The sequence below is a fragment of the Orcinus orca genome, chromosome 10 (genome assembly GCF_937001465.1).
Source record: "Orcinus orca chromosome 10, mOrcOrc1.1, whole genome shotgun sequence".
Taxonomy (NCBI): domain Eukaryota; kingdom Metazoa; phylum Chordata; class Mammalia; order Artiodactyla; family Delphinidae; genus Orcinus; species Orcinus orca.
The window spans coordinates 29,216,996-29,233,180 of NC_064568.1; the positions used below are offsets into that span (position 1 = coordinate 29,216,996).

At 39.9% G+C, this 16,185-nt stretch overlaps 2 protein-coding genes across 16 annotated transcripts in view; one reads left to right on the plus strand and one right to left on the minus strand.

The window, feature by feature from the left end:
- FHIT (fragile histidine triad diadenosine triphosphatase) overlaps positions 1–16,185 on the plus strand; it is a 1,448,428-nt gene that overhangs the window by 892,484 nt on the left and 539,759 nt on the right. The gene's annotated exons all lie outside the window — the stretch shown is intronic.
- Positions 793–1,400, minus strand: LOC101286015 (ferritin heavy chain-like). The gene has a single exon (XM_033424839.2). The coding sequence runs from the start codon at positions 1,303–1,305 to the stop codon at positions 793–795; it is 513 nt and encodes a 170-aa protein (XP_033280730.1). The 5' UTR covers positions 1,306–1,400.

Below are 16,185 nucleotides of genomic sequence, written 5' to 3' on the forward strand. Positions count from 1 at the left end.
AAACACATGTAGTTAAAACAAAAGTTGCACCAAACAGTATTTACCCTTGCTGTATGCTGAGCACTCAGACATTTTTTATTTCAACTTAAAATATGCCAGCCATGGCCCCTTAAATTGATTTTATAATCATTCGTAAAGAACTGTTGTTTTACATGACATCGTGCACTTTTTCCTCCCTAGGCCTTGATTTTCTCAACTGTAAAAGCGTGTATGTTGTATCAATTGATTTCAAATGTCTCTTAGCTTAGACAGCCTGTGATGCGCTTCAAAATGTGAAAATCCACTTCTGGACCGCATTTTAAAAGCAGCATGTTTATTGGTTATTGTATGTGTTGTTTTATTGAGAGGGCGGAAGGAGCGCAGACAAACAATGGCTCACAGACCACAGCTTTTGCATAATAAAAGCTCCCAGCCCAGAGTGGTAGACGGTGCAAAGTGAACAATTACATGCTGGTCCTAAACGTGTGTCATTATTTAAAACAAACAAAACACACTTTTAAGCTTTTAAAAATGTGTATACTTTGTCAGTGTGTAACTAAAACATAGTGAACGAAATCCTCGTCCTGTCTAATACACAATCAGAATATTTTTTGGGGGGGGGTACCAAATTACTTTATTTGAAGGAATGGTACTAAGGAAAGAACTTGTAGATGTTTTGGTACAACTTACGAAAAAGGTAAAGGTAACCCAAACATGCATGCACTGCCTTGATGCAGGGAAGTCACCCCTGTGGCTACAGGAAGCCGGCCTAAGGCTTAGCTCTCATTATCACTGTATTCCAGGGTGTGCTTGTCAAAGAGATTCGGGGGCCCCCATCTTGGGCAAGTTGGTTATGTGGTCACCCAGTTCTTTGATGGATTTCACCTGCTCATTCAGGTCATGAGTCTCAATGAAGTCACACAAATTGGGGTCATTTTTGTCAGTGACCAGTTTGTGCAGTTCCAGTCGTGACTGATTCACACTTTTTTCCAAGCGTAGCGCACATTCCATTGCATTCAGCCCGTTCTCCCAGTCATCACGGTCTGGTTTCTTGATATCCTGAAGGAAGATTCGGCCACCCTGTTGGTTATGCAGCTGATTCATCAGTTTCTCAGCATGTTCCCTCTCCTCACGAGCTTGATGAAGAAAGTATTTGGCAGAGTTCTTCAAAGTCACGTCATTGCGGTCAAAATAATACGACACGGACAGGTAGACATAGGAGGCATATAGCTCCAGGTTGATCTGGTGGTTGACGGCGGCCTCCGAGTGCTGGTGGTAGTGCTGGCGGTAGTGCTGGCGCCCCTGCGAGTGGGACGCGGTCGTCATGGCGGGCGGCCGAGGAGAGGCGGCAGCGGGGACCTTGGGGCGGTCGGAGGGCGCCGTGAGGTGGTGGCAAGGGCTGGTGCTGGGCGGCCGGCCGGAGCAGGGGACGAGCGTCGGGTTCCGTCCAAGCACTGTTGAAGCAGGAAACTGTGGCGACTCTCCGGGAACTCTGCAGTCGAGAAAGCTGACAACATCTTGACCGGTGATGAGAATTGAAAGATCACCAGTGAAGGGCAATCATCGTGTCCCTCCTGATGTGATGCCCTGAGAAGGGCACAATGTGGCCAGTACAGTTTTGGGGCCAGGAATATGTAACCCGAATCCAATCTCCAGGACACATCAGAGAAACCCCAGTAAGGAATAGTTCTATTAAAAAAAAAAAAAAGTATGTTGAAGGTACAAGTGGGGATATATTGTGAAACAAAAAAAGTCAAAGAAATGTTTGAGATCAAAGGAGACTACAGAGACAGGGGCCCTAAATGAGAGCCTATACGAGATTTTACAATGGACAGGGAGAATGCCATAAGGGACATCACTAGTTAATAGACAAAACTGGGGAAGAAGATGGTGGATTAGATAAAATATGGTACCAATGTTACATTTACTGAAGCTGGTTGCTGTACTGTGGTGATAAGAGAAATTGTCCTTATTCTTAAATGCACACTGAATGAAACATTTTCAAAATAAGGACAGGAAATAAACAGTATGTGTATAGGGAGAAAGTACAAATGATAAGCAGATGGGGAAAATGTTAACTCAAGATGGATCTGGGGTGTAGCTAGGTGTTCCTTGTGCTATCTGGTTCGTGGAATTTGGGGATACATTTGAAATTAATTCCAAATTAAAATTTTTGAAATTTTCCTTCCTCTCCTCTAATGGTGCCCCTTTGTGTTTCCAGAATGCCTGGAGTGCTTTTGCCTTGGGGCTTGTGCCTTTTTAAAGCCAAGCTGGGCTGAGCTGGAGCCCCCTGTATTCTCTAGTTTCCCGAAGCTCTTCGCTTCCTCGGGAGCTGACAGAATAGGCCTGCAGTGCCCACCTCCCGTCTCTGCCCTTGTCCCTCAGGCCTTTTGGTCTGTCCCTCTTCTGTCACACCTACCCCTGCTTCAGTGCCGCGATACATTACTGATTAGCTGGTTCTGTTAGCCTTTCTCACTTGGCCTTTGGCTGACCTTGACCTCTACCCAATTCTTGGCCCCTTGCCCCAGTTCACTATATTCTCCCACCTTTCAGCACCAATCTCTTGGAGAGAGCACTGCTCTCTTTTGATCGTGAAGGAAACCCAGGATCCTTTTTTTAAAAACACTGTAGAACAGGGACTCAGATACCAACAGATGTCTGCACATACCAGGGAGTCCAGAGGCTTCTTCTGATGATAGGTCTTGGGCTCTCCTGAAGCCAGAAATCCACAGATACCTTTAAAACATTTTAAAAAGGCAATGGTCTCCCTTTCCTGTGGCAGAGGAATGCTGGAGGAATAAACAAAGGTGGTTCTTGCTTGTCTGCTCTGCCAAGTGCCCACATGGCCAGACAGATTTCAAAGCAGTGGCCCTCTGTAATTTTTAATTATCCTTCCCAGCCATGTCCTTGTCCTCAAGAAGGTGCAGTCTTATTGATGAGGTGAGACACTTGAATGTGAAACTGACTGATAGCTTGTGTGATGAACTGCATTCAGAAAAATTATAGTAAGTAATACATGGCAGGAATTGGAGAAACCAAAAGACCATTGTGGCTGTGGATGCAACTTGGCTGATGGAAGAAGTTGGAGAGCAACGAGGATGTGTCTCCCAGAATCTCTAGAAAGAGCCTCCTAATGGTTCTGTAGTGAAAGACAAAGCAAGCAGGCAAGGAGCCCAGCTCTGGGGCACAGGATACCAGATGGTTCATTGAAAGTCGGAGCTCAGGGTCTGAGGGGTGAGGGAAGAGGGCTCAACCCTCGGGCTTCAGCCTGCATTTTCACAAAAAGCCTCAATTTAGATTTTAGATATTATTTCCAAAAGAGGAGAGTTACAGAAGTGTTCTAGCTGGAATGCAAAAAGCCCTCTGCCATACCTCTTGACCATTCACCTGCCACGTACTTTGAATTTTAAAAAAGGAAAATCCCACATGCTACAGAGCAACTACACCCATGAGCCACAACTACTGAGCCTGTGTGCCACAACTACTGAAGCCCGCGTGCCTAGAGCCTGTGCTCCACAGCAAGAGAAGCCACCGCAACGAGAAGCCCGCACACCGCAACGAAGAGTAGCCCCCGCTCGCCGCAACAATAGAAAGCCCGCATGCAGCAACGAAGACCCAAAGCAGCCAAAATAAATAAATAAATTCATTAAAAAAATTTTTTTAAAATTTAAAAAGTTCTGTCATTACCTTAGGAATATCTTAATTATTTTGATTTTATTTTTTCCTGTTCAAAGTTTGCTTTTTCTTTTTAAAGATAGGCACACTTTTTGGACCACTGGTTTGAGATTTCTTCCTTTCTGCTTTTCTCAGTATACCAGGGGCCTCAAAAGCAGAGGTCTTCCATCCTCTCAGGAGCTCTGTCCCTCCCCACCCATGCCTGTAATAATGTCCTCTCGCCATGCATCTCCTGCACCTGGCCAGGTGGAGTTCTCCTCTTCCTGCCACCTTCCCCACCCCAAGATTAACAGTTCCAAACCTTCTACTGCAAGCACAGTTGGTACTCAGTTTATTGGTAATTAATGAGTAGTACTTCCTTGGCAGAACATAATGGAACTACAGGGCAATCACTTAGAAAGGGAAACAACTGTCAGTTATCACTCTAATGAATCCTGTTTAACAGAGGTGATGGCAGCCCGGCTGATGCACAACCTTCTGTGCATCGAAAGTGGATCCCTTAATAACTCCATTTCTGTACTGTGTGTAATTTGCAAAATAACTGCTCTCAAGGCCAACTTGTAAAGTGGCTTCAGCTATGGGTAACAGTGTAATTTTGGAACTATTCTCAGAACTAGTTATTAACTGTTCACTGTTAATATTTGAATATGAGTAAACAGAAACAATTCTTAACATTAAAATTTTAATAGTATGGTAGTGGTGGTGACAATTATTGAGATGATCATAGCAATGATGTTAACAAATGACGTTAATTGAATCATACGTGACAGGCCCGATGCTGAACATTTCATATGCATCATCTCACTTAATTCTCAGAACAATCGAGTGTTAAAAATCACTTTTCAGAAGGGCAACTTCATGGCTGTTGTGCAAATATAAACACAGTTTAAGATCTTATTCAGCTCATTAATTTAAGAGGGTGAGGGACCTAGTAAGATGTTAAAATTAGTCCAAAAATAATTTGAGATTTTGTGTGTGTGTGTGTGTGTGTGTGTGTGTGTGTGATTTGATAGATTGTTGGGCCAAATACAGAACAGGATAATGTCCTGCTGGTCCATAAGAGCTCACACAAGTTACTGTCTCCCATCAGTTGTAAAATAGCCCTGTAAACAGAAAGTCACACCCAGCAGTGGGAACACTATACTAAAGGAATCCAGTAATCTCGTTTGCCTATTTCCAAGTTTGAAATGTTTTTTCTGATACCTGTAAGGCAGGTGGTGCTATAATTCGCACATTACAAATGGAGAAACTGAGGCTTTGTGATGTTAAGTAACTTGGCCAAGGTTATATGAGAGGTGGAGTGGTGACTGACTTGAGTCTGACTCCTTACACAGCTGGCACTGTGGTGATGAAGAGCATGGGCTCAGTAAATGAACAGATTTGAGTTCAACTCCCAGTGAACTTGGGCCAGGTAACTACTGTGCCTTTACTTTTTCGTCCGTGAGGTTGTGTTGCTAATAGTTTTAAGTCACAGTGGTGTTGTGAGGATATGGTAAGGTGACATGTTAAAGCCTTGTGCATGTTATACATGACGTTGCACTCCCTCTGTAAATGTCAGCAGCTGTTGTCATCATCAGTACTGATCATCACGATCGAGCACCACCTGCATGTGTCTTGCAAATAGCAGTGCCCTCACCTTCTCTACCTCGATTGGCCATGGTTGCCTTAAAAGTCTGCGCACATCCAGAGTATGAGTTCCAGGAATCTCCGTCACAGAAAACCAATTCTCCATCACAGTTTTTGTCCAGGATCATGACCAGATTCAACTGACTCCAGGAATAGAAAGGTAGTGTAATAGTTGGAAAAGTATCTCTTCCTCCAGGGAACAAAACGACAACAGTGCCATGTGGCTTATAAAAAATATTTGCCCCTGCTATTCTGTAACCTGTAAGACTTTAAGGATGCATGGATCCGTGATAACTGTAGCAGGTATCATTTTAAAAACCTACTCAAAGTAAGTATCAGTGTCATACAGCACATGCTAGAGTAGATTTTTCTCCATGGCAAAAATCCAAGCATGGCATTCAGTTTTTCCTTCCTGGAACTCATGTTCCCTTGTATCAGTGACAATGGAGTTGAAATGTTTAGGTCTTGTATTGGATATCATCTCACTGTCTTGCTTTGAGCAGATGATCTCTATCAATCTTGTCTTTTGGGATTAAGGAGTGCCAAATGACAGAAATCAAAGGTTCAATGACAAAATGGTGTGTGCTTGGTGAATTTACCATTTTTTCAAATAAGATTTTTCTGTAGATATTAAGGAGGTTCAAATTTTTTAGGAGCTAATTTACTGGAGACACACTTCTCTACTGGCTCCTTATCTCTGAGATTAGAGCCTTACTGAAGTCAGCATATGTATATCTAGTTACTCACATATATCAAAAATTTCTCTTTATGCTCTCATCTTTGTTGTGTGGGGTAGAAGGAAGCGTTCATCTCAAAAATGGGACATGATTTCTTGATTTGGAATTCTTCAAAAACACATAAAAATGATTAGCTTTGTCTTCATAGGATTCATGTGTTAGATTTTTGCCTCATCACAGCAGAAATGCAGCATGTCGGCCTTGTTATTGTGATCCTAAGATGAAGGAAGATACTCATGATTAATTCTTTGTGATTTTCTTGTTATCATTGATAATACAAACAATATGTCTGTACTATTTGAGAGTTGACAAGCACCAAGTATATTTTTAAACATGCCAAGTTTGGTACTCCTCCTACATATTTTCTTAAATTTGTAAAATTGTGAAATATTTGTTTCTTGTATATTTAGAATTATTGCCTTATATGCTCTCTTACCATACTGTGAATGGTCCAAGAGACTCAGTTTAATTTTGCAGGTATATTGTTGTGAGGAATTGTTACAAAGAACTACTCTCAAAGGGTTAAGCAGTTGTTCCTAGTGGAAATAAAGTGGACTGAAAGAGACATTGAAGAGGCTTGCAAATGATATCTTAGTAACTCATATCAGGATCGCCCCAAATCTGTTTTTACAGTTTCCTTCTTGCATGGAAAGACTACAGACAGGTTTATTTTAGCTCAAATTTCTATTCCATATGGCCTTGGCACCCTCAGAGCAAATGTATTTTCTATTTTACTCTTAGTTTTCTCAACCAAAATGAGACTTAAGTCACCAGGGAAATATTGCAGGATGTATTGACTTAGGGGATATATCTTTTCTAATTTTAACTTCTTTAGAAGTTCAGTTGATATAAATATCCTTTAGTGTAGTTTGCCAGGCACTGCGTACTCTAGTTCTAATCAAAAGTCATACCAAGTCAGAAGAGAATCAGGGGTTAGTGAAATTCTTCTCAACAGTTGTGTCTGTTCTACTTCCTAATGGTCACATGTCCTAAACTTTTCATTTTTAAAACCGCTCATGAAGACATACCATGTTACTAAATGTGGGTTCCTTCAGAATATAGTGGGCGGGGGGGAAGAGAGTAGTGGAATTATGTTTTAATTGTATAGTCATTAACTGACTGAATTTGCTTTTTTTCAAAATTTTTACATTAGCCTTCATGACCTTTAAAAACATTGTGAATTAAGGTAGAACACAAGTAATGCAGTCTCATTAACTTTAATAACGTTCAATAAAAATTCTAAATTTAAAAAACTTTCTTCAAAAAACAGTGTGTAATTGCTAAAGCATTGAATAGAGCATCACAGTTTAAAATTATTAAAAATTACTAAGTATCCATTTAGGATGAGATTTGTTTTATGATTGCAAACACCTCCAAAACAAATCGGCAGTCAATTGCAATGCATTTTGCGATGTGAAAGCACCATTAATTACTGTTAATGGTACTTCTCTAATGTATGTAAATACATCATCTGCACCGGAGCTCTTGGCAGTTTTTTCTTCTTTCTAGACAGTTTAAAGATCTTAATTTATTAATATTCACAACAAGCAGAAAGATAAACATTGTTTTGAAGCTCTTGACGAATGGCGATTGGAGACATACTGTGCTTGTGCTGAGAGTAGATATTAGCTTGTCGGCAATAACTCACGGCCCTACATGAAATAGACCCCGAAAGGGAGACCAAGAGTTTAAAATGATGTTATTAAGAGTCTCTGGAAGCACTTTATTCTCAGGTACCTCAGATTTGAAAATTTTATTAGTCTCACTCTACACTTATTTCATTGTTTGTCCCCAGAATGTTAAACTCAGCACAGGCTCCTGCCGTGGTAAGCATTATTTTTGATGCACTTTACTGAATATGACTGACAAGGACTTTTTCAGGCAAACATTGGGAGAGCAGTGTTTCCTGTTTATTATGTCCTTTCATCTCTGCCTGAGCTAGAATATTCATGCTGTAAAAGTAATAAAAAGAAAAAAGAATAGTTCTGTGTTTTCTTGCAAGCCTCACCCCCAAATCCAAACAAAGTGAATGCTTTAGTGACTCACAGGTGGGATTTTCACCAATTCAGATATAAAATGTGACAATTGGCAGAATCATATATCAACATCTGGATCCTTCTCAAGTGTCATAGGCTGAGTAGTAGGAAAGTAAAAGCAAATTTTATAATGAAATGTTTTTTGGCATTTATTTTTATCATAGACTAGATTGAAAGGTTTTGTTTTCCCTCATAACTTCTTTAACTTTCTTTGATGGAGACATGTGTAGTCAGCTTAGCTTAGTTGCTTAATAAGTTAAAAATATCGAGTATTGATGAAAATTTCAAATATTGCTTCTAATTTTGAGTTTCCAGATTTAGCAAATAAGAATACAGGAGCCCAGATCAATTTGAATTTCAGATAAATGCAATTTTTAAAAAGATTTTACAGTATTTTAATGTCCATTTCGTCAGTGGATGTGTTTTGAAATTATTAGGATTCACAGTTTTAAGAGTAGAGCGAAGGAAAGATGGAAAACGCAAACAGTTGGTTCTTGTTAAATTTCAGTTAAAATTTGTTTCGTGTACGTATATCCCATGTGATACGTGGCACATACTTACCCTAAGAGATTTTTGTTGTTTGCCTGAAATTCAGCTGCTCATTCTCTGTTTGATCTGGGAATGCTCTTCTAGTTTATGATGAGAAAAAAATCAGTGCTTTTTGTGAGCATTGAAACGCACACACTAGATTTTTTAATGTGTAAAATGGCAGTAAAAATTGTAGCAAATGTCCCAAGGCCGTTGGGAGTATTAAACGCATTGATACTAGTAAAGCTCGTGGAACAGTTCCTGGCGTCTGGTAAGCACTGTGGAAGAACACAAGCTTTCGTTCTCAAATGATCATTTGTTCTAATGTTAGACACCTTTTCTACCGGAAGCCTGCTGTTACAGATAAGTAAAAATGTGAAAGAATCTTCCTGATGTCATTGACAACAACTATAGTTCATCTACAAAAATATAGGGTGCCACAAGTGACCCTGTGACCGAAATATGTAAAAGTTCAATATGTTACCGTGCTCACAGGCATTGAAAAGAGCCACAACAATGGCAACTTTTCCTTTTGCTTTTTATAGAGACACATTGTATTTATTATTATGATATGTCAAGTCGGCTCTGGAACATATGTGTGCTTGAGAAAAGAATAGAGCAAGGATAAAGGAGCCAGGTAGGAGCCAAAGTGCTAGTCACAGTTGGTAGTGAGCAAAATGAAGTTCAGCAGTGTGATCACAGAAATTCTTATTACGCCAGATGGAAATTCACCATGGTGGTGGTGGGTGTTTTAAATGTAAGATCAACCAGTGTTCCTGATTATTCATTTGTGATCCCTAAGAAATGCCAAGTACTGGGCACCCCTACCTTCTATCCCTGCTCTGGGAGTCAGTGTAGAAGTCAGAGCAGGCTGGGTTATAATGTATTGTTACAAAATAGTAACAACAGTAACAAAATTTCTGAGGCTTAATCAACCATCACTTATTTCTCATCCTTGGAGGTCCCACCGTGGTTCCAGGGGTCTCTCCAGAGCTGCTCTCCTCCAAGGGGTGGCTCATCATTTTACTCCTCTGCTGACTGGTGGCACCTTTATTTCAGGACTTGAGGTTTACTACAGTTGTGGAAGAGAGGCATTGGCAAGGGCACATGGGCAGTGATGTGGAGCATGTTACTGCTGATCACAGCCAGTGGCCCCCAGCTGGTCATGTGGCCCTGTGCAACTGCAAGGGGGGTTCTGAAACATAGCCTTCCATGTGTCAAGCAATGCACGTTCTGGGAGAGGACCCAGAGCAATTAGCACTAGTTTGCCATACTGGCAAATGTTGCCGATGGATTTTGCTATTCCCTTCCACAAAGCCCAGAGGCAACTTCAGAATTCCTCTGCACTGTGTGGCAGGCCAGTAGTTGGCAATCAAAACTGGCAAGAGAAGTTGAGACACAGATGTAGAGAACAAACGTATGGACATCAAGGGGGAAAAGCGGCGGGGGGTGGGGGTGGGGATGGTGGTGTGCTGAATTGGGCGATTGGGATTGACATGTATACACTGATGTGTATAAAATTGATGACTAATAAGAACCTGCTGTATAAAAAAATAAATAAAATAAAATTTAAAAATTAAAAAAAAACCCAAAACTGGCAAGAGAGCTGAAACCTGTTAGCCATTGCTGCACTGCTCCCAGAGAAAACATCTATTGCGGTAGGAATTTGGATGTCATGCATAGTGATTAGAGTTTTAGGAATAAGTGAAAATAGATTCTTAGGATAGTCTTTATCACAGGTTTATTGATTTGAATTTACCATCCCTCCAGCTTCTGTTTGATTTGGGAGAAGGTAGTTTCCAGGTATCCCGGTAATCAATCTCAACGATAGTATTTTAAAAATGTTATCTCCAATTGACCTGAAATTTAAGTCCTCCCTAACTTTGTTCCCATGCAACACAAGTATTAGGAGTTTTTCATAACTGTGACGAAAAGGGGAGAGACTTATTAACAAACGTTGAAGTAAAAGTTTAAAATTGTTTTTGATCCTGGTGTAAAACTGATGGTATCAAAGCTTTTTCCAGCTTAAGGCAGCCTTGTCCATGATACCTGAAAGTGCTGCTTGATGAGAATCAGATCAGCCCCCGTTTGAGCCTGGCCATTTCAGTTCAGTTTTCAGTTAGGTGAAATTTTCTGGTGAGTGACACTTTCTCCCAATTAACTTTGATGAAGGGATGTAGCCTTAGAACGTTCTCAAGTTGGGAATATGAGTTATATGTCAGTGAGATCTGATTCTTGGAAGACTGGAGAATAATGAAGACACCTTTGAAATGGCGAATTACTTTTCAAAGTTTTTCTACAATGCGGTTGTTCATACTGGTCCTAATCAACAACATTTGTTGTTAATGTTTTCTTTTGAATAGCTCTTCAGTTCAAGGCGCAGTGCTAGACACTGTGATGAACATTATGTTATAATAGAAGTATTTTACAATGGAATATTACTCAGCCATAAAAAGAAACGAAATTGAGTTATTTGTAGTGAGGTGGATGGACCTAGAGTCTGTCATACAGAGTGAAGTAAGTCAGAAAGAGAAAAATAGTGTATGCTAACACATATATATGGACTCTAAAAAAAAAAGCGTTCTGAGGAAGCTAGGGGCAGGACAGGAATAAAGACACAGACGTAGAGAATGGACTTGAGGACACGGGGAGGGGGAAGGGGGAAGGGGGAAGGGGGAGCTGGGACGAAGTGAGAGAGTAGCATTGACGTATATACACTACCAAATGTAAAATAGATAGCTAGTGGGGAGCAGCCACATAGCACAGGGAGATCAGGTCGGTGCTCTGTGACCACCTAGGGGGTGGGATAGGGTGGGTGGGAGGGAGACGCAAGAGGGAAGAGATATGCGGATATATGTACATGTATAGCTGATTCACTTTGTTTTAAAGTAGAAACTAACACACTGTTGTAAAGCAATTATACTCCAATAAAGATGTTAAAAAAAAGTTGTAACAGAAGTACTTTCTAAAAATAGAAACTGAGAAATTGGAGAAAGAGAAAAATATGGCCAAATATAATCAAGTGCTTAGCTGTGTTTTTCACGATCAAAAGTCAGAGGAGCTAAGGCTGGAGAAATTGCTCAGGGTCGGAGTAGGGCTGTTGGAGGAGGAAAAAAAAAAAATCACTGAGCATTCAATTAATTAAATATGTCAGGAGGAGAGAGAGGTTGTATGGCGCCCCACCCTGAAGTCGTAGACATTAGTCAGAAGCTGTTTCTTCTTGCCTCTTTCAGTGAGAACCAAACTTTCCTTGAACTCTTAGTGATTTAAAAAAAAGAAAAACACACAAACAGTATCATTTAATTCCCACAGTATAATGATTCCAAGTGGCCTTCAGTTAATTTCTAATTAGAACCTCCATATACTTCTTTTAAAATACAAGTTAAGATAGATGCAAAAAATATTAGTCTGACATTGAATCATACAGGTAGTCAATGTAAGTGTTTAATCATCTCCTGAGAGTAAGCATTTTTTTTCTTTTGTAAGATTACTCATAGTTTTTAATTGATGAGACCTATGTTCATATATGTTTTTAAAGCCACAGAGATAATATACAAGCCCATTTTCTTGGGTAATCTGCACCCCACCCACTCCCCCTCTTTCCCTGAGTCCTTCTCCTCTATCAAGAGGTTCAAAAGTTAGGTGTGAAATCTTTGATACCTTTCCCTAGGTGTTTTGCTGTTGTTACCTGTTTTATTCTGTTTTTTGTTTTCTGCTAAAACCTAATGACTACAGGTCATCAGGAACATACTTGAATTCCAAGGTAGGTTTATTAGCCTGCTGCAGCAAGGGTGAACACATGCCGGAACTGTGGGTTGTCTCAGAAGGATGAATTAGAGAAGGGGTACTAGAAGATTTGGGGGGCTGAAATTAGTCATGGGATGTTCTTAGGTATTTGTCAGAATATGTCAAGTAGGCAGTTTCTGGAACAGTTTCTGAGTCTCTGAGAAAAATGCATGGCTCTGAATGAACTAATGGTAAGTTTAAGCTTATCTGTCGTCATGGTTTGGTTAGGTACAGCTTCTCTGTTTCATGAGTCATAGTGCTGCTTTGCAAGGTATGGTTGATATTCCCATTCTCAAGGGGTTCATAAGTAAGACTCTCCTGCTGAAATGTAGTACCTATTGTACATTTCCAATTTTTCTTCTTGTCCTCATGAAGCAGTGCTAATGCCATATGTCACAGACTTACTTTCCTATTTTAAAACACTGATGTTAGTTTTATTTTGTTGATCATAAAGCTATTAAAGAGTTAGAATAATGCTTTTAGATTAGATTTTTATTTTAGAATAAATCACTTAAAGGAAAACCATTTCACTGTTTTGAATGAATGAACAAATGAGATTCTTGAGAGAGGGGAGGCCTGAGTAAGATCCAGGAATCTAAGGAACCCTAGAGAATCTAGGATGGTTTTGGGAGATCTGATTTGGGTATTAGAAAGGTGGGCACTGTTTAGAAAAGAGCTGGAAACCAGGGAAACCAGTATGATGCCCATAATAATAGAGGTTAGGGAGAATGGGGGCTGGATTTAGGGCTGATGGAGTGAAGTGGACAGATTTGAGAGCTGCCCAGAAGTACAACCTACATGTGACTGGGCAGGTGAATGGGTAAATGAAATGTGGTACATCTACATCATGGAGATTATTCAGCATTCAAAAGAATAAACTATTAATCCACACAAAAACTTGTATGCATCTCCGGAGAGTATGCTGAGTGAGAAAAGCTAGTTTCTAAAGGTTACATGTCGTATGATTCCATATATATAGCATTATTAAAATGACAGAAGTATGGAAGTGGAGAACAGATGAGTGGTTAAGGATGGGTAGGGAACTGGGCTGGGAGGGAAATGGGTTTGGTTACAAATGGGCAATACGAGGGATCTTTGAGAATGGAAATGTTCTGTGTCTTGGGAAAAAAACATACAAAGGTGAACGATTTAACTGAGGCTGTAGGTTTATTTTTGTAATTGTTATTTTAGGCACAGCATATGATTGTAGTCATTGTTTCTGCATTCATGTCCATTGGTGTTTAGAAACTAAAATTGTGGTATAATGAAATTAGTTCATTATTCTGGTCCAACTTCTGTTGCTAACTAAGTTGTGACCTTGGTCACGTTCTTCGTATTTGCTGGAACTTAGGCTCCTCTTCAGGGCTTTGGAATAATTACCGTCAGAGGTCCCTTCCAGATGTAAAATTTGATGGTTTCACGTTTGAATGCATCAACTGCATTTCAGCATCTCAAAAGTACACTCAGACATGCAACAGTGGGTCTGTTATGTTATTGATTTTATTTCATCAGGAATGTTTTTGCATGGGTTATTTTAATGCGTGGAACTTACCAGTATTTCTTTTCAACAATGCCAAAGGTTAAGACCCCCAATTCCCCCCTTGCAGTTAGTTCTCTAAGTACTTCTATGGAGACTAGTGACTTTGAAGTCAAAGACGAAGATCTTCATGTTTTCCTTAGTTAGCTCCTGTGTCCTGTCTCCTTAACTTTTGTAGTTTATAAATTCTGTGGTATTTGACTTGAGCTTTTCAGGGAAAGTGCAAATTAGAAATAAGTAATTGATCACTATGGGCATAGAAACCCCAATAGTCAGAATGTGCAAAGTAAAAATATCTCTTTCCACCATTACAATTAATGACCCAATATTATATTTAGACTGATTTTTCACATAGAAATGTAATCTTGGGAAAGAAATAATAGCTATAAACCAAGGTGTATATTATAGTATATTTGAACATCAGCTCTATATTACTTATGTTTTCAAAGGCATTTTTATACTTTGAAAGCTCTGGGTTTAATGTATTATATATATTGGCATCAGGGGAACCAAAATGAAATATCAGTTTGATTTAGGGTTGCTATGGAGAACATTTTCATGTTTCAGTTCAATAGTTCATAATATATTTATGCATGCTTATATACATATACTTAAGCACATTTATAGTTTGGTGAATATTTTTAATTGACTATCATGATTTAATAATAGCCATTTGAAACAAAGCCAATAAGCAAGAAAAAATACACATTTCAAGTTCATTTTATGACTGTAAGAGAAAGCGTTTTAAAAGACTTGCACACTTTTTCTGCACAGAAAGCTTTTCGTGATCTTTTTGATATGCCTGCTAATATTATTCAGTATTCATCCTTTGATTTCCCGGCTTCATTAGTTAGTATTTATAATTGCTTGGGTTTGGGGTATCTTGGCCAGCAATTTAATTACATCTAACTATCAAGTCACAGACAGAATGATCTTATTCTAGTTGCACCATTTTGTCCTGGGTATGATATTCCCTTATACTGTCTCCTAAGACTTTCTTAGAGCAGCATGTCCTAGAAAGTTTTGGTTTAATAGTTTTTAAAATAAAAGAGCTCAAGAGCAGTGAACGGCAGCTAACATTCAAGTTAGGCTGCAGCCATCAGATTTTCTCAGGTTCCTCAACTATTATTCCTGAAGGGGAAGGAAAACTCCCAGTTGTTTAGGATCCTCTTTGTGCCTGACACTGCGCTCATCTGGAGGTGATATTCAACTACAGTATAATATACATCTTGGCTTATACTTACTATTTCTAATTAAATCTCTTACACTAATCTTATAGAAAGAGAAAATGTCACCCACTTACTTAAAAGTCCTTACTTGTCTCTTTTAGCTTCTGGTGACTCCTGGGGTTCCTTGGCTTGTGACACCGTAGCTCCAGTCTTTGCCTCTGTCTTCCCTGCCACTTCTCTGTGTCCAAATCTGTCCCTCCTTTCTCTTATAAAAACACCAGTCCTTGGATTTAAGGCCTACCCTAAATCCTGTATGATTTCATCTTGATAACCCTAATTAATGACATCTGCAAAGATCCGAGGATCAAATCAAAGCTAACTCCGAGTCAGAAAGTGTAGGGTGAGGCCACTTGATTTTCTCGGGTTCTGCGGGCATTTATGCTTGTCTCCATTCCTCCTCCCCTGAGCAGCCCCCTGGACCAGACTGCTAAGACTCAAGAGTTTTTGGTGCAGGAGCCTACGTAAATGCCGCATCTCTTCGCCTCACCCCTGCGTTTCCTTTGCCTTCTCCTCTCTTCTGTTGTTTTAGTGCCATGTATGTTTCAGTCACACCATTCATCTCTAGTGAAATGTGTTCTAACTTCCAAATAGGCAACACACAGTCCAGTATTTGAAACAGAATTCATTTGGAGAGACAGTATAATGCAGTGAATGAAGCACAGGCCTTGGAGTTAGGAAGAGATAGTTTCACTTTCCGATTCTAGACCTTCCCTTGCTGGGTGTGAAATGCAAGTGAGTTAGTTACCATCTCTGATATTGCTGTCTGTATCTTGTCGCGAGAAGTGGAGATGCTCCACTTCCAAGCTCACTCACAGGGTGGTTGGCAGGGTTCAGCTCTTCTATGCTTGTTGGACTGTTGGCCTCAGTTCCTTGTCACATGGGCTTCCTGTAGGGCACCTTGCTTCTCCTAATGTTGCAAGCGAGATGAGCCAGAGAAAGAGAGTAAGAAAGATGGGAGTTTTCATAAACTAATCTTAGGGTTAACATTCCAATACTTGTGCCCATTCGGTTTATCAAAAAGAAGTCACTAGATCCATAATACGATCAAAGAG

Coding starts and splice junctions, on each gene's coding strand:
- LOC101286015 (XM_033424839.2), bottom strand. CDS start 1,305: ATGACGACCGCGTCCCACTCGCAGGGGCGCCAGCACTACCGCCAGCAC.